At 43.9% G+C, this 24876-nt stretch overlaps 1 protein-coding gene across 1 annotated transcript in view; it reads left to right on the top strand.

The window, feature by feature from the left end:
- Positions 1 to 24876, top strand: part of ADAMTS17 (ADAM metallopeptidase with thrombospondin type 1 motif, 17) — a gene marked incomplete at its 5' end in the record, with an annotated part of 344816 nt that overhangs the window by 44814 nt on the left and 275126 nt on the right. The window contains 3 exons of the mRNA XM_011958096.1: positions 3335 to 3507; positions 22131 to 22214; positions 22936 to 23093. Of these exons, the coding sequence (XP_011813486.1) occupies positions 3335 to 3507; positions 22131 to 22214; positions 22936 to 23093 (415 nt within the window). The remainder of the gene's footprint in view (positions 1 to 3334; positions 3508 to 22130; positions 22215 to 22935; positions 23094 to 24876) is intronic.

The following is a 24876-nucleotide window of genomic DNA, read 5'->3' as shown; positions in this document are numbered from 1 at the left end:
ATTATCAAGCATATTTTTGCAGTTTAGGGAATTAAAGGTAAAAGTTTATTAGGGTTCTTTTCTCCCTGTAGGAAAAGGAATGATCATCAGAAATGATGGCTGTGGGTCTCTGCTGAGGGAGTGGCTGAGATCAGTGAGGGAGGAGAAGGCTAAGGTGCCCTCTAGCTTCCCACCCCTCAGTGCTCCTGTTCTTACTTGCGAGCACCCCAGGAAGGACACTTGCATTGGAAACGAATGCACGTCCCCGGTGTCTTGTCTGCAGTTCCAAAATCCAGGGATTTCAACACTCATTTTATGGCAAGCCCTGCCCTGCAACATGGGCTGTTCAGCAAGTGTCATTATTCACCCCTTTACCCACTGCATGCATTTGTTTGGTGAGCATTTATTTCCCACCACCTGTGTGCCAGGGAATGGGGGAAAGGAAAGGCGCGAACGACAGTCACTAATGGAAGCTTGTGAAAACCACAGTGCACCTTCTGGGCATGTGTTAACTCAGAGTGTGTCACTCTTTATGGCACCCTGTTAGGTTAACTCTCCAAGGCCTAGGGAGGCACAAGTCTTATTAGTTTTTCTTTGTAAACTTGAAAGACACATACCCAGTACAGGATTTTTTTTTTTTAGGAGGGAGTCTTGCTCTGTCACCCAAGCTGGAATGCAGTGGTGTGATCTCAGCTCACTGCAACCTCTGCTGCCCAGGTTCAAGCAATTATCCTGCCTCAGCCTCCCAAGTGGCTGGGATAACAGGCATGCACCACCATGCCTGGCTAATTTTTGTAATTTTAGTAGAGATGGGGTTTCACCAGGTTGGCTAGACTGGTCTTGAACTCCTGACCTCAAGTGATCTGCCCTCCTTGGCCTTCCAGAGTGCTGGGATTACAGGCATGAACCACTGTACCCAGTGCAGTGCAGGATTTTGAAATATTAAGTGTTCAGGAGCAACCTGTCCCTCTGTTCTGGGAGTGATGGGCTACTTTTCTTAGAGGGCTCTCAGCTCTTACATGTTGATGCTAACTGGCTCCTAGAGAAGTATTCCTAATGTGTCCTTTGGGCCATGCTAGGAATGCAGTTATTTGTGTACTGGAACTTAAAAATATATGACAAGGTGTGAAAACAAGTACTGAACAGCCAACATGGGGAGCATCTGCAGATGGTGACTCAGAGAAACGGGTTATCAACGCTGACTTTGAGAAGGGCCATGGCTGCCGTTTGGCTCATAACTGATTGCCTGGGAGAACGAGGATGTGTTGGTTACAACAGAGGTCCTGCTTGGGGGCCCATCACCTCTGCAGCTTTAAAATGGAAACAAGGTGGCTCTTCATAGATTCTAGGCTGGTCAGGTCAGAGATAACCTGGCTGGTGAGTGTGGGTGTAGGTCAGTAGATTTTCCACCAGTGGCCTCTTTTATTCTGCCAATGTGCAAAGGCAGAGCTACCTAGGACCTTGATTTTGTCTTAGAATGGATGCTTTCTTCTCTTATTCCATCACTGAGGCCCAGAAGGCTTGAGGGGAGATGGGCCTGGCTCTGAGGGAGGAGGCCCATCCTGCAGGCTGAGAAGACTTCATTTTGCAGTTTTGTGATAAATCAGATGGCATACTTTTCTCCTTCGAGGGCTTCTGTTTTATCATTTAGAGTTTAAAAGTGATGCTTGTGTTTTTCTCAAATTCAGTGATATTTCTTTAAAATACAGTAATACCTGCATATTATATAAATTTGGAAAATACAGAGGAAAATAGGAAAATGAAGATCACATATCACTATTCGTATTTTGGTTCTTCCTAGGTGTTTTAGGATTTATTTTCCTTTGGGGCCTGAAGATACTTGTATGTAAGATTTTTGCAAAATCGTGATCTAACTATGTATGCAGATTTATATCTGCTTCTCTCTAGATTGCTGAGTCATCTTCATAGTATGATTTTAATGGCTGTGTACCTTTTTACTGTTGCTGCTGTTATCTGTAGTTGTATATTTCTATTTTTTGCCCTTTTTTGTGATTGTAATTGTGTTGTATAGCACATTTTTGTTTGTAAATTATGACCCATATCTCAGATTATTTCATAATACAGTAGTTACCTCTTATCTGTGGTTTCACTTTCCATAGTTTCATTTACTCACGGTCAACCAGTGATTAAAAATAGGTGAGTACAGTACAATAAGATATTTTGAGAGAGAGACTTCATTCACGTAACTTTTATTACAGTGTATTGTTATAATTCTATTAGTTATTATGAATCTCTTGCTATGCCTAATTTATAAATGACATGTTATCGTAGATATGTATGCATAGGACCGAACATAGTCTAGTAGATGTAGGGTTGGGTACTGTCTGTGGTTTCAGGGATCCACTGGAAGTCTTGGAACATAGCCCCTACAGATAAGGAGGGCCTACTGTATCCACTTGTGGTCCTGGAAAGATTTGGGTCACTTTATGAAGCCGGTTGGTGCATATGTAGACTGTGTGTAGCAGAGATGTGTCCATATAGGCTAGTGCTAACATGGAAATAACTATCAAATGAAAGAAAAGCCTTCCTGTTTATATTCGGATTCTGAAAATGCATGCGGTTCATATTAATCTGTTGTGTTGGTCAGAGGTGTTTCTGTGTACAAAGACTATGGCAGCTTTGGACCTGTTGGTGTGGGCTCTTTAATAACAATAGCTGTTTATCAGGGTAAGATTTTATAGGGATATAGATTATCTAAAGAATCAGTGGAGAATTACTCACACATTTACTACTAATCCTTCCCTATTGTAAGGAAAGGGAAGATTTACATTTTAGCCTGGATGTAGGTCGTATGACTTTTCTTCTGATTATGAATTTTTTTAAAAAGCATAGTTTTTTATGCCTACCAACATTTATGGCTCCTGATTTCTGAGTCCGAGAAGAGTTATTGGGATTCCTGCCTCCAGGGGAATGTCCTGTCCCCTCCGCCCAGCTTCCTTGGTCCAGTTATCCACCCTGGGTGTGGCCTTTCAGACCCCTGCCCGCTTGGTCCAGGCCTCCTCCTCTTTGCATACTTGCGTGGCTCTCTATGCTCCTCTGAAGGAGTGGATTTTCTCTTCTGCGCCCCTCAGCCCCATTGGCCTCCCCGGCTGTGGTGGCAGTTGGGTGTGGACCCCTCATCTGGCCTCATAGCTCTTACCCTTTTGTTGGTTCAGCTCCACCCCACATGAACTCGGGGCACCCATGTGAGAGTGGAGGTTGCTGGGCGCTGGGCCCCTCTAGGCCTGTCGAGACAGACCACTCTCTTGGGCAGGCTTGACAGAAGGCCTGTTTGCTGCATGGTTTTGGAAGTCAGTAAGCCAAGGACTGCACAAATGTCTCCATCATTTTCTAGAAAAGAAGAAGCTGAGGCGGGGCAGGCCTTCGCGGGACTGGCGGGAGCGGAGGAACGCTATCCAGCTCACCAGCGAGCACACGGTGGAGACCCTGGTGGTGGCCGACGCCGACATGGTGCAGTACCACGGGGCCGAGGCCGCCCAGAGGTTCATCCTGACTGTCATGAACATGGTGAGTCCGGAGCCGGGGTCCTGACATGGGGGGCTCTGTTCTCTCCTTGATGAGAGATCTGGAAGTGGGTGCTGTGTCCTCATCTCCTCAAGTGAGGAAGACACTGGGTTAGGGGATAGGGGAACATAGCCTGGTGATTCCAGGCATTGAGGAGGGTAAGTAACTGGGGGACATCCCAATGGGAGAGCGCCTGCCCTCGACTCCACACTGGTGTGGTGTTGAAGTGCCCAGATCTGCTCAGTGACGGGGCCACTTGTTATCAGAAGGTTTCCCAAAAGCTTTGTGGTGCATCAGACCCAGTCCAAGGGGCATTCAAGGTCATGTGAATCCCAGACCCTGCTCCAAGGAGTCCATAGTCTAGCAGGAGGAACAAATTCCGACTTCTATGGAAAACAGAGCTTACTGTATGGTGAGAAGTGGGGAGAGAGGTTGCCTAGTTGAGGGAACCAAGGAAGGAGTCAGGATGCCCACGTCTGTCTACGTCTGATTTGTCAAATGGGGATGGAGGGAAACCTTTAGATGGGGATGGGTGGGTGGTGAGGCCGTGCTCCTCAAATGTTAGACCCTGAAGAACCTTCAAGGGCATCCTAGCTTTACCCATCCATTCATTTTCCCAGGTGTTTTTAAGGACTAAGTCATATGACATGGCGAGAGCGGGGAGCCATAAGGATGTAGGAGATGTGGATAGGGCTGGGTGAGGGAGGGAGGGCCAGGCATCTTGAGGAGCAGGGGCTCTACCCTGAGAAGTGGGACCACTGAAGGGAAGGGGAGCATTGGGCTGAGGTTGATGTTAGGAAGAACAGCCCAGCAGCTGCGTGCAGGGTGGATTGGAATGGGAAGCAGTGTCGTGGAGCATTGGGGATGGGGCAAGTGTGGGAGAGGTTGGAGTGGGAATGGAGGAGGGGATGGCGTAAGAGGAAGGAGCTGCAGGAATTGGTGACTGGCAGGATGTGGGGGTTAGAGAGGCAGGAAGAGGAGGCAAGAGAAATCCAGGCTACTACACCCAGGCTTCAAGCCGGGCCTCGGGATGGGCGGTGGAGCCATTGGCTGAGAAAAGGAGGAGCAATGAGTTTGGGGCCACAGCAAAGAGTTTCCATTCTGGACAAACTGAATTCAAGGTGGAAATCAGGACAGAGGTCTTGGTGGGAAAGAGGGACCTGGGCTTTTCAGCCTATAGCTGGCAGCTGAAGTAGGAGAGTGAGCAGCGCTGCCTGGCTGAAATTTATCAGTGAGTAGAGAAGCTATCCAAAGACAGCCCATGGAACACCAGCCCTGGGGGGATGCGGCAGCGACCTGGGAGGAGGTTGTCCTTAGGAAGGGGTGACAGGTGCGGGAGGAGACTGGTTAACAATGCCAGATGGAATGGCATTAGGGAGTGTTGTCATTAGATGCTTAATGAGGACAAACTGAAAAGTGAATGGGAAGTGAGAAGTAGAAACAGCTACAACTCAGCTGTAGAAACAGCCAAGTTGCTGATCTTGGCTAAAGTAGAGAAGAGGGAAGCCTAGTAGGGTGGAATCTGGGTTAAGGGGAACTTTGTAGAGGGAAAGGGATATGAAGGTTCCGAGTATGAGGTTTAGCCTCAGGCCTGGGCCAGCCTCCTGCCCAGCCACTCATAACCTAGAAGAACCTCTGTCAGCCTGCTTCTTATCAGCAGGTCAGGGATTTAGCTCCGGCCACAGTGAGTACGCGGTGCCTGGCCACAAATGGTCAGGCTGCTTATGGAAGGGAGTGACGCGAGAGGACAGGGCAAGGTTAAACGATATGGGTGCAGTGGGGAATGACCCAGGGCCTGAGTTTTCAGTGGGGACACAGTAGCCGTGGGTTGTGTTGTGGGGTAGGGAGATGACATGCCTATCCCTGGAATCTGCAGGGCCTTTGGGCCAGCCGCAGCCAAGGTCTTGAGGTCTAGGGAAGGTGCACAGCCTGGGCTGCCCAGGCCATAGGCACCCTTGTTTGCTTGGTGTGATAAGTTCTGGAGCTCAGGGGTACATGCTGGGGAGGAAGTTGGCTTTGACATGAAGCGTAAGGGAGGGGCTAAGAGTGCTGGGAGGATAGCGGAGGGTGGTGGTCCTCATGGCTGGACAGGGTCTGCAGGCGGCTCTTTGCCCATGTGTGGATGTTATGTTGCTGAGAAGGACGTCTAGGGTTTTAGAGGTATTGGGGCAGGGCTGTGAATGGGAAAGAACACAAAAGCTGGATGAACCCTCCAATGCACCATTGCCGCTGGCATCTCAGCTCTGGTAGTTGTCTAGCTGGGGCTCTGGAGTCTGGGAGGCCTGGTGGCATGTGGTGGCCTGGACAAAGGATACTAGGACTGATTCTCCCCTTGTGGGGATGGGATCCCACAGCTTGTTTCCCAGAGACTGAAGGAGGCCCCGGAGTGGGGAGACTCAGGGACATTGCCAGAGTCACACGGGAAGTCACTGGCAGAGCTATGACGACCATGTCAAGCCTTTCTTTCCCCTAACCAGCCGCACAGGGAAATCAATGTTGAGGACCCCAATTCTGGGCCCAGTGGGTGTGGGGACCCCCACAGCAATCCTGCTTGTCAGGAGGACAAATCTCTGGTACTTTGTCCTCCGTTTTGTTGAAGACTTTCCAGGACTGCTTTCGGGACGTGTCTCTATCTGTAGGAAATTCCCTCTATCTCCTCCACGCCCCTCACCCCTGCTGTGCTCTGGAGGGAGGCTGCTTTGGCAGCACTCAGAGAGTAGAGGCCTCATGTTGAGCCACTGAACCCACATGTTTCCTCACGTGCCAGGCTCTTCTGCAAGGCACACTTGCCAAGGAGGCCCCCGGGACCCTGGGCCAGGGATCTGCTTTCCGACATGGCCTCGGTGGGCATGTGAGGGTGCCATGCTGCTCCCACCCCTCCTTCAAAGTCATCAACTCTGGAAGTTCCATTAACTTAAAAAAATTTTTTGGCAAATTTATTTTTCTATTTTTTTATTGTGGTAAAATGTATATGTAATACAGAATTCACCATCTGAACCATTTTTATGTGTACCACCTCAGTGGCCTAAAGCACATTCACCTTGTTGTGTGACCACTACCACCATCCACCTCCAGGACTTTTTCGCTATCCCCAAAACGGAAACTTCCTACCCATTAAACACTATCTCCCCCAGCCCCTGCCAACCTCCATTCTACTTTCTGTCTGTATAAATCTGATGACTCTCGATACCTCGTATAAGTGGAATCATGCAGTATTTATCCTCTTGTGAACAAATGGCGTATTTCACTGAGCATAATGTCCACAAAGTTCATCCATGTTGTGGCGTGTGTCAGGATGGCTTTCCTTTTTCAGGATGAATAGTATCCCATTGCACGTACGTGCACCACATTTTTCTTATCCATTCATCCATCAGGGTATACCTGGGTTGTTTCCACCTTTTGCTATTGTGAATAATGCTGCTATGAACATGGGTGTGCAAATCTCTGTTCAAGTCCCTGCTTTCAATTCTTTCGGGCATACACCTGGAAATGAAATTGCTTAGGTTAACTTTTGATGTTGCTCAGCTCTGAGAAATAGTTCTGTGTTAACTTTTGATGGTGCTCATTTCTGAGAAATAGTTCCATGTTCCTCATGTGCACAAACCCAGGTCTCCCCGGTGGCCGGTTAATGATGGGCTGCATTGCTCCAGTCTGCCCGGAGCATGCCTGTGATGAGGGCTGGAGGGGCTTGGCTCTGCACCAGACGCTTTCATCTGTGGATTATTTTTTCTCTCTCTTTTTAAAAATTATCCAGGGCACAAGTGCAAGGAATAAACATTCATTACAACAGCTAAGGTAGTAATAAGGCAGAGCTTCTACTTTGATATTTGCTTTCAAAGTTTATCATCCAGGCAGGGGTGGTTGTTTGATCCCAGGCAGGGAGTGGGAAGGGAATGGGGTTGGTACATGAAGACAGGCCTTCCCACCCCGCACCCCTCATGGGCCATAAAGACTGAAGGGCTCTGTTTCTTGCCTTTGATTGAACACCCTTCACCCCTCTTCAGGGGCTTGTACTAAGACGCTAGAGGCTCAAGAGCCCGGGGCTGAGGGTAGACCTGGGGCCAATATGTGAAGTTTGGATTGAGATGTTTCCTGAGGAGGCCTGCCTAATAAAGGTGATCCCGCTGTGAGAAGGGCTGAGTGTGATGACTCTGAGCCCTTCCGTCATCTATACTTGGGGTTTCCAGGCCCTTTTGATCCAAGCCAGAAGGCAAATGGAAGCAGAGTCATTAGCCCCCTCGCCCAGGTGGGCTCACACCGCAGCAGCCCTTTCTTGCCACTCTAGCCCTGGACCACCATTCAGTAAATTGAAAAACAAGTTCCGTTTAGACATGACACCTTGTTTAAACAAGACCGCCTCCACCAGCACCTCCCTTTCTCAATTCTTCAAATCCTAGTTTAGGAAATCCAAAGAGCTCTCCTGCCTGTGGCTGTTTTAGAAAAGGGCTTTCTGTTAGCAAGTGAGATAACCTTTAAGCCGGGAGGAAGGGAAAGGATTGTGGCTGGGGCAGAAGGCCTGTCATTAGACAAGCCCCCTGGAACAGAGAGCAGAACGTGATGCCAGCGAGCCCATCTGCTTCCCTCCAGAGCATGTTTTCTGTGGGGCTGTGGGATGGGAGTGGCCCTGTCTCCTTAACCCCTCCAGATTTGGAAGGAAACCTGCTAGAGTTGGTTGCTACCTTCATTCCAACACATTGCTCTCCGAGTTGTGGGAAATAGCACGATTCGTGCTGATGGCCAGGCACCCACTGCCTCCCACCCTCCCACTTAGGTCTCTGTGGTCAGAGGCCTGGCTCGCCCATGTATGCTGACCTGACTGCCAAGGCAGAACCCAGACAGGACCCTGTCCCCAAGGCAGACTGGGGGCTAACAGTGCCTCAGAGAGCTGATAACGTGGCCAAAGCTGGGAGAATTTGGCATCAGGTGTTGGCTCCAGGTTTTCACAGCATCTCATGGTTTTGATGTATTCGATTAGCATCAGCCACTGGCCCCAAGGGAAGATGTGAATGCTTATGATGCACCAGCTGTCCCAGACAGCAGATAAGTGCCTCTATGTTACTGCCTTCTCATACTTGGTGGATTTTGTCATTCCCATTTTACAGAGAAGGAAATGGAGGCTTGGGACGTGACACAGCCAGGATGCAGAGCCTGTGACTACACAGTAGGGCAGGGACTCCAGCCCAGGACTGAGGAACCCCATGTTACCTTGTTGAAGGTGACAAGCATGTCTGGAACCCATCCTTTCTTTCCATCTCCACCCTGGACTGACTGACATTATTTCTGGCCTTGACAGCTGCTGGAGCTTCCTTGCCAAGGCCCCTCACTTCCATTTTTTTCCCCCTTGAATCCTTGCTACAGAATAACCAGCAAGGTCCTCTTCCAACAGCATTGGAACTTTGTCACTAGGCAGCATTGAGCCCCTCCGTGGCTTCCCCCTGCCTTGGATGGGGAAGGCCCCCCACTGGCTGCCTTTCATGTGGCCCTTCAGCCTGTGTGGCCGGGGCCCATCTGCTTTGCCATTCTTTTTGCCATCTCAACACTGACTTTCACCAGGCAGCCCGAACTTGACTTACTGTCTTTGTCAGGAATGCTCTGCTTATGTGTCTTGCAGAATGAGTTCCTCTGCCTTTTAGGACTCTATGCAAATATCCCCTCAGAGGGACCCTTTTTGCTGATCCCTCTGATGAGGCCCACCCTGTTTTCCTCATCAGAAAAGCCTGCTCTTTACTGGGTAGTCCTTATCTGAATTTACAATTCCATATTTATTTGCTTTAAAAAAAAACCATTCTGCTGCAGAGGTTTTTAATGCCATTGAAGTTAAGCTGGTGTAAAGTCAGATTAGAGTGTTATAACTTTAATCCTAATTAAATATAATCTCCATAGTAACCACAAAGAAAATAAGTAGAGAATATACACAAAAGCAAATGAAAAGGGAATTAAAAGTTTCACTACGCGTGTGTGTATGTGTATATATATACACATATATATACATATATACATATATATACACACACACATATATATATGTAAAAGAAAGAAAATCAAATCAGCTAAACACAAAAGAAGTCAGTAATGCAGGAAATGAGGAACCAAAGCTATTACAAGCCATATAGGAAACAAATAACAAAATGCAGAAGTAAGTTCCTCCTTATAAGTAATTACTTGAAGTGTAAATTAACTAAACTTCAATCAAAGACAGAAATTGATGGCAGAATGAATTTTTTTAAAATGTAGATCCAACTATATGTGGTCTACAAGAGACTTTAGATGAGACACAGAGGTTGAAAGTGAAAGGATAGAAAAAGAAATTCCATCCTAATTGTAACCAAAAGAGGGCAGGAGTAGCTATATTAACATCAGACAAAAGACACTTTAAATCAAAAAGCTTACAAGAGACAAAGGGGATGTTATGTATTAATGAAAGGTCCAATATATCAAGAAGATAGAACAGTTATAAATATTTACACATCTGATAACAGATCATCAAAATATGTGAAATAAAATTGATAGAATTGAGAGAAATACACAGTTATACAATAATAGTTGGAGATTTCAATCCCCACTCTCAGTAGTAGATAGAACAACCAGACAGAAGAAAAGGAAATAGAAGACTTTAACACAATAAATCAACTGGACTAGCAGAGATACATGGAACACTCTACCCAACAACAATAGAAGACTTTTTTTCCCTCAAGGGAACATGGGATGTTCTGCAGGATAGACCATGTGTTAGGTCACAAATTAAGTCTCAACAGATTGAAAAGATTGATATTATACAAAGTACCATCACTGACAACAATGGAGTGAAGTTAGAAATCAGTAACAGAAGGAAAACTGGAAAATTCACAAATTTGTAGAAATTAAACCACGTACTATTAAATAATCAAAGAGTCAAATAAGAAATCACAGGTGACATTAGAAAATACTTAGAGATAAATGAAAACAAAAACACATGTCAAAATTTATGGGACAAGGACAAAGCACTGCTTAGGGGGAAATGTATAGCATGTATAGCGGTAAACACTTACATTTAAAAAGAAGAAAAATCTCAATCTAACTTTACAACTTAAGGAACTAGAAGAAGAACAAGCTATTTTGTTCCTTCTGCTAGCTTTAGAATTTAGCTTTGGATTTAGCTATGGATTAAAGCAGAGAGAAAAGGACAGAAAAACAATAGAGCCAATGAAACCAAGAGTTAGTTCTTTGAAAAGATTAAGAAAATTGACAAACCTTAGCTAGATCGACTGATAAAAAAAAGCCTCAAATTACTGATAACAGAAATGAAAACAGGGACATTACTACCCATTCTACAGAAATAAAAAGGATTATAAGAGAGTACTGTGGACCATTGCATGTTAACAAGTGGATAACCTAGATGAAGTGGACAAATTCCTAGACACACAAAATCTACCAACACTTAATCACAAAGAAATAGGAAATTTGAAGAGTCATAATTAGTAAGGTAATTGAATCAGTAATCAAAAACCTCCTAATAAAGAATAGCCCTGGACTTTATGACTTCATTGGTAAACCATACCAAACATTTAAAGAAGGGCTAACACTAGTCCTCCTGAAATTCTTCCAAGAAAGCTGAAGAGGAGAGAACACTACCTAACTCATTCTGTGAGACTGGCATTCCCTGATAACAAAGCCAAAGAAAAGAAATAAAACTACAGTCCCTTATAAATAAGAAAACAGTAGTCCATATATTCATTGATGTAAAAGTCTTGAATAAAATACTAGGAAACAAAATTCAATAGCATATTAAAATGATTATATATCATTATCAAGTGGGATTTATTCGTGGAATGCAAGGATGGCTCAACATAGGCAAACCAATAAAAAAAAGTGATATACTCCATTAACAAAATGAAAAATGATCATCCCAATTTATACAGGAAAATAATTTGACAAAATTCAGCAGCCTTTCATGATAAAAGCACTCAATAGACTAGGAATAGAAGGAAACTACCTCAACATTATAAAGGTCATATATGATATACTCACAGCTAATATTACACTCAGTGGTGAAAGACTGAAAACTTTTTCTCTAAAATCTGGAACAAGGCAAGAGTGCCTGCTTTTGCTACTTCTATTCAACATAATACTGGAAGTTCTAGCTAGAGCAGTTAGACAAGAAAAAGAAATTAAAGGCATCCAAATAAGAAAAGAAGTAGTAAAATGATCTCTGTTCGTAGATGATATATTTATTATATGTAGAAAACCCTAAATCTTACACATATACACAGAGACAGAATGCTAATAAATTCTCTGCAAAGTAGCCATGTACTAAACCAACTACAAAAATCAGTTGCATTTCTGTATGCTAACAATAATCTGAAAAGGAAATTAAGAAAACAGTTCTGTCTTCAGTAGCATCAAAAAGAATAAAATGCTTAAGATTTAACCATATAAGGGAAAGAGTTGTACTTGGAAAGCTATAAAACATCAATGAAGGAAATTAAAGAAGACATAAATGGAAAGCCATCATTTTCATGGAGTGGAAGACTTATTGTTAAGATATCAATGGTATCTAAAGCAGTTTACAGATTCAATGCAATTTCTATCAAGATCCCAATGACTTTTTTGCAGAGATAGAGAAATCCATTCTAAAATTCATATGAAATCTCAAAGGACATTGAATAACCAAAACCATCTTGAAGAAAAGAACAAAGTAAGACTCACTTCCTCATTTTAGAATTTACTCAAAAGCTATAATAATCAAAACACTTTACTGACATAAAGACAAACCCAAAGACCAGTAAAATGAAGTAGAGCTCAGCAGTTAACACTTATGTAGATGGTCAAATAATTTTTGATAAGGATGCCAAGACATTCAATATAGAAGTGACAGTCTTTTCAAGATTTGGTGCTGGGAAAACTGGATATCTATATGCAAAAGAACAAAGTTAGATCCTTATCAAACATATGCAAAAATTAACTCAAAATGGATTAAAGTCCTAAACAGAAGAGGTAAAACTCTGAGAAGAAAAAATGGGAAAAGTTTTGTGAGATTTGATTTGGCAGTGATTTCTTGGATACAACACCAAAAGCACAGGCAGCAAAAGGAAAAATAGACAAATTGGAATTCATCAAAATTAAAAACTCTTGTGCTTCAAAGGATACTATTCACAAAGTAAAATGGCAACCCACAGAATAGGAGGAAATATTTGCAGATCAAATATTTTCTAATATCCCGCATATATAGAAAGCTTCTAAAACCCAGGAAGGAAAAAAAAACAAAGCAATTTAATTTAAAAAATGGCAAAGGACTTGAGTAGACATTTTTACAAAGAAGATGTACAAATGACCAATAAGTACATGAAAAGATACTTGGCATCAATCATTAGGGAAATGGAAATTAAAGCTACAATAAAGTACCACTTCACATCCATTCCCATGGCTATTATAAAACAAAACAAAAACATAAAACAGCAAAACAAAGCAGAGGAGAAGAAGTATTGACAATGACGTGGAAAAATGGGAAATTTTGTACATTATTAGTGGAAATACATAGAAAACGGTACAATTCCTTAACAAAACAGAATTACCATATGATCCAGCAATTTCACTTTTGAGTAAACACCCAAAAATGTTTACCCCAAAGCAGGGACAAGAACAGATATTTATACACCAATGTGCATGGCAGCATTATTCACCATAACTGAATGGTGGAAGCAACCCAAAGTGTCCACAGATGGATGAGTAGGTAAATAAATATAGTTATAGGTATAATGGAATATTATTCAGCCTTAAAAAGGAAAACAATTATGATGCATACTATAACATGGATGAGCCTTGAAGACATTATGCTACATGAAATAAGCCAGTCACAAAAGAACAAATACTATGATTCCACTAGAATAGTAGTAGAGTAGTGAATTCATAGAGACAGCAAGTAGAATAGTGCTTGCCAGATGGCTGAGGGGGAGGAGAGAATGGAGAGTTGTCTAATGGGTACAGAGTTCCAGCTTTATAAGATGAAGAAAGTTTTGGGGATAGGTAGTAGTGATGGTATATAACAATGGGAATATATTTAATGCCACTTAATTGTAAGCTTAAAAATGTTTAAAATGGTAAAATTTTATGTTATGCATATTTTACCACAATTTTTAAAAACATCCTACATATCGCCTGCCTTTGCAGTATCTGTAAGCTCATCAAGGTAGGACTATGTCTACACCATCAACATTTACTCAGTGCCTGGTACCTATGCAGGAGATGATCCAGAAATATTTGTGTAGTCAGTGAATGCATAACTGAATGACTGATGCCGTATAACAACATCCTTTGCAAAGGATTCAGTGCTGACATCACAGAAACAAACACTGGCTTTACTTTTATAATTCCTTGGCAAATCCGCTTCTGGAAAGCCTTTTGTATTCCAAGCACATCCCACGGATATGGTGTATTAAACTCTGTTTGAAAGTGTTTATGCATAAATGTAATAATACGTTTACCTTTCCTACACAGCCCCTGAGGTAGGCTACTGAACTATGAGCCATCTTCTCTAGGTCTTGTCTTTTACCGAGGGTGGTATAAGATGGAGAAGATAAAACATGCATGGTTAAAAAGAAAAACAGCACCAAGAAAGAATACTTGGCAGCTACCAGTGGCTTCTTATCCACAACTATTGAAGAAATAGCTCCAGAGTCACAGAAGAAATGGCTGCAGTCAGAGCAGATCCACCTTGGCCATTTTTAAGGGCTTATGAAGCATGAAAGAGGTACCAAAGAAAACTGGCATCATGCAAAGTGGTCTCATTTTTGAACAAGGAAGAAAGGAGTCTTGTAAACCCTAGAGAAATGCATTTGGCCCTTCTTGTATTGGTTGGGGATTTTGATTACAAGCAACAGGAGCTGGATCTGGGCTGGCTGAAGTAGAAAAGGAATCCCAGTTTTGGAGGTATAGAGGGAGGCATCCAGAATCCAAATGAGGACTGAGTCTCCAAGCTCAGAGTTTGGGGAAAGTTTGGAGTGAACTTGGGAAGCCAGGCAGCAGGAGAGATTGAGGCTAAGGTCAGGTGAGGAGTGAGGGCTGGTCATGCAGGCTTGACCTCTCAGGCTGGATTCCTGCTGCTGCTTCTCTGTCCCGAGAACATTTCCTGACTGCCTGCTGTCCCTCCTCCAGGATTCAGAGCCCTGAAGGGAATCCAGGGAACAGGAGTGCTCTGGGGCTGCTAGGGCTGGCAGAGTGAGTCTCCGTCCACTGAGGTTTCAGTGGTGGGAAGAGGGTCCCTGCCATTCTCTAGAGCTCACCTCCTGGGAGTAGTTTTCCTCAATGAATACAGCAGTAGTTTCTGTTTGGCCCCTAAAAAGTAAAAATTAAAAATCAGTCAATCAATCAAAATCCCAGCAATGTGTTTAGTTACCACAAAGTCTAGAGTATAAAAGAAGCTTACTCATATGACATATGACCCAACACCTCCACTCCTGGGTACATAAAGAAATGAATGGATAGTTTCTTTAGCTGCGCAGAAGCTCTTTAGTTTAATAGATCTCACTTGTCAATTTTTGTTTTTGTTGCAATTGCTTTTAGGATTTAGTCATGAATTCTTTACCAAGGCCGCTGTCCAGAAGAGTATTTCCTATGTTTTCTTCTAAGGTTGTTATAGTTTGAGGACTCGCATTTAATCTTTAATCCATCTTGAGTTAATTTTTGTATATGGTGAAAAATAGGGGTCCAGTTTCATTCTTCTGTATATAACTAGCTAGCTATCCCAGCACCATTTATTGAGTGGGGAGTCTTTTCCCGATTGCTTATTTTACTTAACTTTGTCAAAGATTAGATGGCTGTAGGTATGTGGCATTATTTCTGGGTTCCTTTTCTGTTCCATTGGTCTATGTGTCTGTTTTTGTACAAGTGCCATGTTTTTTGGTTACTGTAACCTTCTAGTATAGTTTGAAGTCAGGTAAGGTGATGCTTCTGGCTTTATTCTTTTTGCTTAGGATTGCTTTGGCTGTTCTGCCCCTTTTCTGGTTCTATATGAAGTTTAGTTTTTTCTAATTCTGTGAAAATGATGTTGGTAGTTCAAAAAGAATACAACCTACAGGTTGGGAGAAAATATTTGCAAACTATCTGACAAAGGTCTAACATCCAGAATCTATAAGGAATTTAAACAGTGCAAAAGCAACCCCATTAAAAAGTGTGCAAAAAACATGAACTGACACTTCTCAAAAGAAGACATACACATGGCCAACAAACATATGAAAGATGCTCCACATCACCAATCGTCAGAGCAATGCAAATCAATACTACAAGATACCATCTCACACCAGTGAGAATGGTCATTATTAAAAAGTCAGAAAAATAACAGATGCTGGCAAGGTACAGAGAAAAATGCTTATACACTGTTGGTGAGAAGGTAAATTAGTTACGTCACTGTGCAAAACCGTTTGGAGATTTCTCAGAGAACTCAAGACAGAACTATGATTTGACCCAGCAATCCCATTACTGAGGATATATCCAAAGGCATATAAATCATTCTACCATAAAAACACATGCATGCATATGTTCATTATGGCACTATTCACAATAGCAAAGACATGGAATCAACCTAAATGCCCATCAATGGTAAACTAGATAAAGAAAATGTGGTATATATACACCATAGAATACTACACAGCCATAAAAAAGAACAAACTCATGTCCTTTGCAGCAGCATGGATATAGCTAAAGGCCATTATCCTAAGTGAATTAGTGTGGGATCGGAAAACCAAATGCTGCATATTCTCACTCAAATGGGAGCTAAACACTGGATACATTTGGATATAAAGATGGCAACAATAAAATAGTTAGAAAAATGGATAAGATGTAGTATTTGATAGCACAACAGGGTGACTATAGTCAATAATTGTACATTTTAAAATAACTAAAAGTGTAAATGGATTGTCTGTAAGACAGGATAAATGGGTACTCAATTTACCCTGATGTGATAATTATGCATTGTATGCCTGTATCAAAATATTTCATGTACCCCATAAATGTGTACACCTACTTTGTACCCACAAAAATTAGAAATAAAAATTTTTAAAAGATGGCAACAGACCCTGGGGACTATTAGAGACGGGAGACAGGGAGCGGGGCAAGGGCGGAAGAACTACCTATGGGTACTATGCTTAGTACCTGGGTAATGGGGTGATTCCCAAACTTCAGCATCACGCAATGTACTCATGTAACCAACTTGCACACATACCCCTGAATCTAAAGTAAATGTCGACATTATAAATAAAGATATATTCATTTAGACCTACCACAAAAATAAAAAAAGAAATGAAAGCAGAGCCTGGAAGAGATATCTGTACACCCGTGTTCACAGCGGCATTATTCACAATAGCCGAAAGATGGCAACAGCCAAGGTGTTCATTGGCAGATAGCACATAAACCAAATGTGGAGTGTCCGTACAATGGAATATCATCCAGCCTTAAAAAGGAAGGAAATTCCCACACATGCCACAACATGGATGAACACTGAGGACATTATGCCAAGTGACATAAGCCAGTCACAAAAACACAAGTGCTAAATGATTCTGCTTACATGAAGTAACTGCAGTATCCAAGTCACAGAATGAGGGTGGGGTTGGGGGGACAGGGAGTTGGTGTTTTGTGAGTATAGAGCTTCGGTGTTGGAGGATGAAAAGCATTCTGGAGGTTAATTGTACAACAACATGAATGTAATTAACACTACAGTTAAGTACACGGTTGTACACTTAAAAATGGTTGAGATGGTAAATTTTATGTTATATTTGTTTCACCAGAAATATAAAAGCAATTGACACACTTAGTGTGTGCTAGGGACCCTTGTGTCCTCTCCTGGGATAGAGTAGGGACTACTGGAGGAGGTCTCATCCTTACGGAGCTCATGTAGTAGGAATGACAGGCAGCATTCAACATGCACATTAGTGAGAAGGAAAACCAGAGCATAGTAAGTGCTATGCAGAGAACCAGGTGACAGCAGTGACAGAGGTTTCAGGGTCATCTCTCTGAGAGGAGTGAGGTGGTCTTAGAGGGGAAGGTGTTAAGCCAACATAAGCAGCCAGCCAGTAGTGGTCAGGCTGGCATTGGAGAAGCACAGAAATAGCTGGTTGCTTGTGTGTGATGGGGAGGGTGGTGGGGACACAGTGAGAAGTGGACAGGCCGACCTTGCAGTCGGGGACACCAGGGTGTGGAGAGCAGCTTTGTTCCGGGCAGTGGGAAGCTGCTGCATGGGCTTAAGCAGAAGAGTGATGTGCTCTGGTTAGTGTTTTAAAATATGCTTCTGCCTGCCTCTTACCTGGGGGAATGGAGTTCGGCTCCTGGCTCTGTGTCCCTGGCAAACCACTCACCTGTGCAGGTACGTGTGGAGGGTGAAGCCTCCATCAGGCCGAGCGCCTGAGCTGACCCAAGCTGCAGAGCAGTGCTCTGATCCCACTGTTGTGGGTTTTCTGGATGTGCTGTGGTGCTTTCCTGTGTACGTCATGTGATTCTCCTTTGGTTGGGATGGTGGTGACACAGGAGCAGGAATATTTTAAAGAACAAATTGCAGACGGAAACAGGTGGTGCTGATACCAGAAACCGTGGGTGTGGGCAGCCAAATTGGAAAATGGGGCCGTTTGACAGAGCTTTGGTTGTTCTTAGCTTCCTTAACGACCGTGGAATGGAATGAAAAACCTGAGCTGTTCCAGGCAAGTTCTGTTTCGAGGGAAAATGACATCAATTTTACTAAATTACCATGTGAAAGAGACAACAAGCCTCTCTCTGGTGACCAGCAAGACTAGCATAGTGCTAGAGTACTCTGGTTCCCACACTCCAGTGGGGGTGGAGGCCCTGGAGCAGGGTGGGGAAGGGGCATTGTTCAACACAGATGGCCTGCCCAACCCCAGGGTCTCTGATTCAGTGGGGGCTGGGGTGGACTCCAGAATGTGCGTTTCCAACAAGTGCCCAGGTAACGTCAGTGCTGCTGCTTTGGGGACCCCACTCACTGTGCTACAGAGCATAGCTTTCTCCTGTTTCGGGGTCTTAATAGCGGTGTATGCAACCTAAGAGTGTCACCCACAAGTCCCTGTCTGGCTCTAGGGAGGCGTTGGGTTATACAGGCAGGTGGTGCCCTTGTGAAGCCCAGCCTGGTGTGGTGAGCAGCTCCTCTCCTTGTGCCTCCAGCCACGGCTCCTTCTATAGTCCCTGTCTGCCCCTCCCTTACTGTGTCCCCACATTGCCTAGCCAGAGAAGCTGTAGTGTGCTGCTGGCAGCAGGTCCACCCTGCTAGGCCCCTAGGCTGCCAAGGAAATGTGACAAACACAGCCAGGGCTGAACACTTGCTGGGACGCAGCCAGAGCTGGATGCCGGAGACAGAATTTCCAGACGCTTGGCTGTGCTGTTCCCACCCCAACCAGGTGTCTCCCTAAACATCATGTAGCCATTGCCTCGAAGACTTCTCCTGAGCATGAGTTTCCATGGGAAAAAAAGCAGAGACTTTGTTACATGTCTTTGAGGCTTGTACCTTGTGTTTTGTGGCTGTCATCGGATTTTCATCTGGCTCGCCTGGCTTGGCACAGGACCTCAAGGGAGATTCTGCATGTGTGCCTTGCTCTGTGCTCTGAGCTTTGTCAGAGCCTGTGGTCAGCACCTGGCAGGTGACAAAGTGCTTGAGCTGTGCTCAGGCTTTGGTACCTGCTCTCTTGGATGTCAGTGCCCTAGTTACATGTCAAGAGGAAATGTCTTCTTACAAGACTTGCTAAAGAACATTATTTAGAGCATGAAGCTTTATTTTTTTAATTAGTTAACTTTGTACTTTTAATTGTAGTAAAATACAGTTAACATAAAATTTACCATCTTAGCCATTTTTAACTGTGTGGTTCAGTATTCTTATGTTCACATTGTTGTGCAATCAATCTCTACAGCTTTTTTCTCTTGCAAAACTGAAACTCTGTACCCATTAAACACCTTCCCATTTTTGCCTCCCCCGCGGCCCCTGTAGCACGAAACTTTCACATCCCCCTTCCATCTCCCATCTTTTTAGTGGCATTTGTTCTGAGGGAGGTGACTGAGCTTTGGGCTAATGGTGTATGGAGCGCACATGGCTCTGAACTGTCATCAGCCCGCCAAGGAGAAGATGGGTGATTTTGACAAGAGAGCTTGTTCCTACAGTTTTGTTCTTCCTGAAACTTGCACTGTTCCTTGCAGTCTTTCCTTTTGTGGCATATCAGAATATCACTGAGGATTGCTTTCTCATGTTACTTCTTTAAATCTGTAGTATTCCTTAATGTTTTTGGTTTTGACTGGGGTTGACGTGACAGGCAGTGTTTAGATTGTGCTGTGCAATCTCAATGAACACTGTGCAACTTGAATTTTCTCCCTCATAGCTTCAGGTTTTCACTCTTCCTAATTTTCATGTTTTGAGCTGAAATTTACCGGCTTAGACCCAATTCTGATGCTGAATATTTTAGGGAAGATTTGAATTACAGCCATTGGATGATTCTTGAACTATCAAAACAGGAACAAGTTAGCTGCCTCCCCCTTCCTCTCCCAGGCTTGGAGATAGGTAATGAATACATGACTTCAGAACTGGCTTGTGGATGGTCCAGTATTAAGAAAATGACAGCTAGTTCTTGAGGAAAGGAGATTTTGAAAATAACAAAAGTGAGAACAGAACAACTGGATGTGTTCTATTTTTCCTTATGTGAAGGAATATTACGTCACACAAAGATAGGTTTTTTGTTTTGTTTTTCTTAAGTAATAATGGTTTTCTTTTTTTTTTTTTTTTTTTGAGATGGAGTCTTGCTCTGTCGCCCGGGCTGGAGTGCAGTGGCCAGATCTCAGCTCACTGCAAGCTCCGCCTCCCGGGTTTAGGCCATTCTCCTGCCTCAGCCTCCGGAGTAGCTGGGACTACAGGCGCCCGCCACCTCGCCCGGCTAGTTTTTTGTATTTTTTAGTAGAGACGGGGTTTCACCATGTTAGCCAGGATGGTCTCGATCTCCTGACCTCGTGATCCGCCCGTCTCGGCCTCCCAAAATGCTGGGATTACAGGCTTGAGCCACCGCGCCCGGCCAATAATGGTTTTCAAAGAGTAAAATTCAAGCAGTGACACAGCAGATTCCTTTGTCACGGAGATGCTCAAACACTGCATGCCTGGCTTCTAGCACTTGTGGGCTGGGTGCAGCTGTGTTGAGTGGCTCCGCTTGGCCTGAGTTGACCCTGGTGATGCTGTCTACCGTGCTCATCGCTTGCTGCTGCTGCTGATGTATTGATAGCATGAACACAGCACCAGCTGGAGAAAGTTTTAATGTTCCTGCTAGAAAATTCTCCCTCCTGGGTTATATCTATAGGTAAAAACCAAGTAGAATATTCAAAAGATTCGCATTCTTGTTCCCTCCACACCTTCCAACTGCCACCACCTTTAGTACGCTATTCACGTACCTCTCGCAATCCTGCTTTCTCCACGTTACGGAAAAGGAACTCAGCAGAGTCATAATGACCTGCAGCTCGTCAGCTGCAGTGGGCTTTTTCCATCCATGTCAACTTTGACTCCTTCGCCTTATTCCAGGTTTCCCTTCTCTTCCTCTTGAATCACTTTCCTGTGACTGCTTGATGTTGAGGTCCTTACGATTAAGTTCTGCAACAAGATATGCAAAATTAAGAAAGATAGGTCCTTTTCTGTTACTGCAGTTTATTTCAGTGACAAACTTTGGTTACAATGGGACTTGAGGAAATAAAGAAGGATGTAGACCTTTTGGCTGGACAGGGCTGAGTTTGAATCAAACCATTGTGACTGGCTGTGGGTCTCACACAGATGGCTTTACCTCAATGAACTGGTTTCCCTGTTTCCCAGCTGAGAGTGGTGGAGATGCTCGCCTTGGTGGGATGTGGCAAGGGTTAGCAATGACCCAGGCTGGCGTTCAGCAGCAGGCATCTGTCTCCCCCAGCCCCTTCATGAGGGTCCCCTTAAACCCCAGGCATGAAAGCCTAGAATGGAAGTTTTCAGCCTTCTGCCCTTTCTTTTTTTCAAAACCACCTTTCCTATGTGCGTGTGTGTTTTTTTTAACCAACTATTTCCTGCTTAGCTTTATGCATATACATAAGCATACTGTATATGTATGTTTGCACACATATGTATGATTCTAGAGGTTTCTCTTATTTACATTTTTCTTTTGGCAAATCCATTTTTAAGGACATTTTTGGCTTTCCTGGACAACTTTTTAAGTAAAATCTGGGTTATATTTCTCGCATATGTATTTTTCATTCCAATAAGACTTTATGTATGGACACTGACATTTGAATTTCATGTAATTATTCTTTAATTATTTTTAATACTGGAAGAATGCAACCTATATTTTTAATATTGATTTTTAAATTTTTTTGTGAATGGAATTTGTATTTTAGAATAATTTTAGATATACAGAAAAATTGATCAGTTAGTACAGAGAACTGCCATACATAGTTTCCCCATTATGAGCCTCTCATATTAGAATGGCATGTTTGTTGTAATTAATGCACCAATACTGATCCAGTGTTATAAAGTCTGCGCTTTATTTCTATTTCCTTATTTTTACATAATCTCTTTTCTGTGTCCCAAGTTCCCATTCAGGATACTACTGTATTTTTAAAATTTTTTATCTTTATATCTTTATTTCTTTTTTCTGTCTTGATAGGTATACAATATGTTTCAGCACCAGAGCCTGGGGATTAAAATTAACATTCAAGTGACCAAGCTTGTCCTGCTACGACAACGTCCCGTAAGTCCCACAGGCACCTTTCAAGCATGCAGAAAATGTGGCTGGCCTGGAGCTTCCCAATTGCTGTTGAATGCTAAGCGGGGCTCCAGGAAGTTGCTCCAGGGAGTCGTCACCCTCTGTGGCTTTGCCAGTGTGAGAGGAAAGCCGGCATCAGTACTGGAAGCATGGTGTGAGGGTGGGCTGCTGAGAATCTCAAGGAACCCTAAGCAGTGAGCCCACACACATCCCCCTCCACTCCCGGAGGGTCTCGTTTGGAGTCTCTAGGATATGTGCAAAAGCTTGATAACGAGGTCTCTGGCATCCTGGCTTCCCTTCTGAAACTACATTAGACCTTTGACCCCAGTTTGGGTTCACAGCAGCATTATTTTCTGGTCTTTCAATGGCACGCCTTCCCACACGCTGATGTTACCTGCCAAGTCAAGCCATCACCATGAGACTGAGGGAGCATTCCGTGGTTTGGGATACTGTTCTGTTTGCAGAAAATAAGATGCTTTTTTAAAAAACAACATAGTCTTCGTTTGCACCTATATATAAGGCCCCTGATGGTCTCTCTGGATCTGTGCCATATACCCACTGGCATCAGGCTTTTCTTTGAGGGCGGTGAGTCATCAAATGATGTCTCAGTGAGTGACTGCCTCCACCTTAACGTCCTTGCCATAGTCTGGATATAAACTCTGGCCTCCCAGGCGTTTGTGTCTCTAACTGTCCCGATTTCTTTTAGGCTAAGTTGTCCATTGGGCACCATGGTGAGCGGTCCCTGGAGAGCTTCTGTCACTGGCAGAACGAGGAGTATGGAGGAGCGCGGTACCTCGGCAATAACCAGGTTCCCGGCGGGAAGGACGACCCGCCCCTGGTGGATGCTGCTGTGTTTGTGACCAGGTAAGACGGGATTTGGCCTGTAGCTGACATGCGAAAGGGAAGAGATGTTTCCCTTCAGAGAGGAAATAGGCATGTTGTTAAGAATTCAGGCTTGGAAATCAGACCTTGGGCCACCTGTCTGGGCTTTGGTTTCCTCATTAGTAAGTGGGGGTTAACGGTGGTATCCACCTTAGAGGGACGTACGATGCCTGGGCATGTAGCTGTGTCCCTCTTTGTCCCTCCTCCATGGTCACATGGTGTTCTCCCTGCGTGTCGCTCTGTCCAGACTTCCCTCTTCCTATAAAGATGACGGTCATAGGATTTGGGCTCACCTTACTCCAGTGTGACCACATCTTACCTTGATTCCACCTGCAGTGACCTTTTTTCCACGAAGGGTCACATTCACAGGTACTGAGGGTCAGGACTTGGACTATTTCTTTTTGGGGGATACAGCTAGTGTATGTCGTTGACGTCGATGTGGCTATATCATTTTTTTCTTATGTTTCAACCCTCTTTGAGGAACACTGATTTTTCTTTGGTTGCTTTACTTTAATAATGTAAACAAAATATGTTACGTGTTCATACCAAAACTCTCCCTTTACAAAATACACAGAAATATTAACGACTTTTTTTAATTTAAAAAAACTACTTCCCAAACTGCATGCTTGCTTTTTCTCTGTGAATTTGGACGTAAAGTTGTGGAAGGGAGAATTTTATCGTATCTTTAGCTTGGGGGCAGTTTGTTTCTCCACAGAAAGGTTTCTTTGTTTTATTTTTTGTTTTTTGAGACAGAGTCTTCTCTGTTGCCCAGGCTCGAGTGCAGTGTGATGCAGTCTTGGCTCTCTGCAACCTCTGCCTCCTGGGTGCAAGCAATTCTCCTGCCTCAGCCTCCTGAGTAGCTGGGATTACAGGCGTGTGCCACCGCACCCGGCTAATTTTTGTATTTTTATTACAGAGGGGGTTTCACCATGTTGGCCAGGCTGGTCTGGAACCCCTGACCTCAGGTGATTTGCCCACCTCGACCTTGCGACGTGCTAGGATTACAGGTGTGAGCCACCATGCCTAGCCCTCCACAAAGAGTTAAATCTCACTTAACATTTGGTTTTGAGTCAAGAAAGGCTTTTGGTTGCATTTCTCAGGCCATGTGCTACAAACTCTGAGCCCCATGACCTCTCAGTCATCTGGGGAAGTTCTGTGACTCCAGCCCCAGACACCAGACAGTGCAGCTTTCGTTCCTTTCAAAAATCCCAGAATAGGCCAGGTGCGGTGGCTCACGCCTGTAATCCCAGCACTTTGGGAGGCTGAGGCGGGCAGATCACCTGAGGTCAGCAGTCTGAGACCAGCTTGGCCAACATTAAAAAACCCCATATCTACTAAAAATACAAAAATTAGCTGAGCGTGGTGGTGCACACTTGTAATCCCAGCTACTTGGGAGGCTGAGGCAGGAGAATTGCTTGAACCCGGGAGGCAGAGGTTACAGTGAGCTGAGATCATGCCATTGCACTCCAGCCTGGGTGACAAGAGCAAAACTCTGTCTCAAAAAAAAAAAAAAAAAAAAATCCTACAATAGACTCAAGGCCACCACCCATTACCAAATAGATGCCTGCTCACTCCTATGGATGGTTCGTCGATTGCCAGCCCTCAGTATGCTTTGTTACACATTTAACAGTGTGCTTTGTAGTGTGCCAATCCCTTAGGAGAACACTTGCTGCTTCTACAGGGTATGATTAAATATGTAATCCATATATAAGTTCTAGCATAGATAATCAGAATTATTGAAGAGACATTTTAGAAAAAGTCTGTT

The sequence above is a fragment of the Colobus angolensis genome, unplaced genomic scaffold (genome assembly GCF_000951035.1).
Source record: "Colobus angolensis palliatus isolate OR3802 unplaced genomic scaffold, Cang.pa_1.0 Scaffold112, whole genome shotgun sequence".
NCBI classification, from domain to species: Eukaryota; Metazoa; Chordata; class Mammalia; order Primates; family Cercopithecidae; genus Colobus; species Colobus angolensis.
This window is presented reverse-complemented; position numbering and strand designations above follow the sequence as displayed.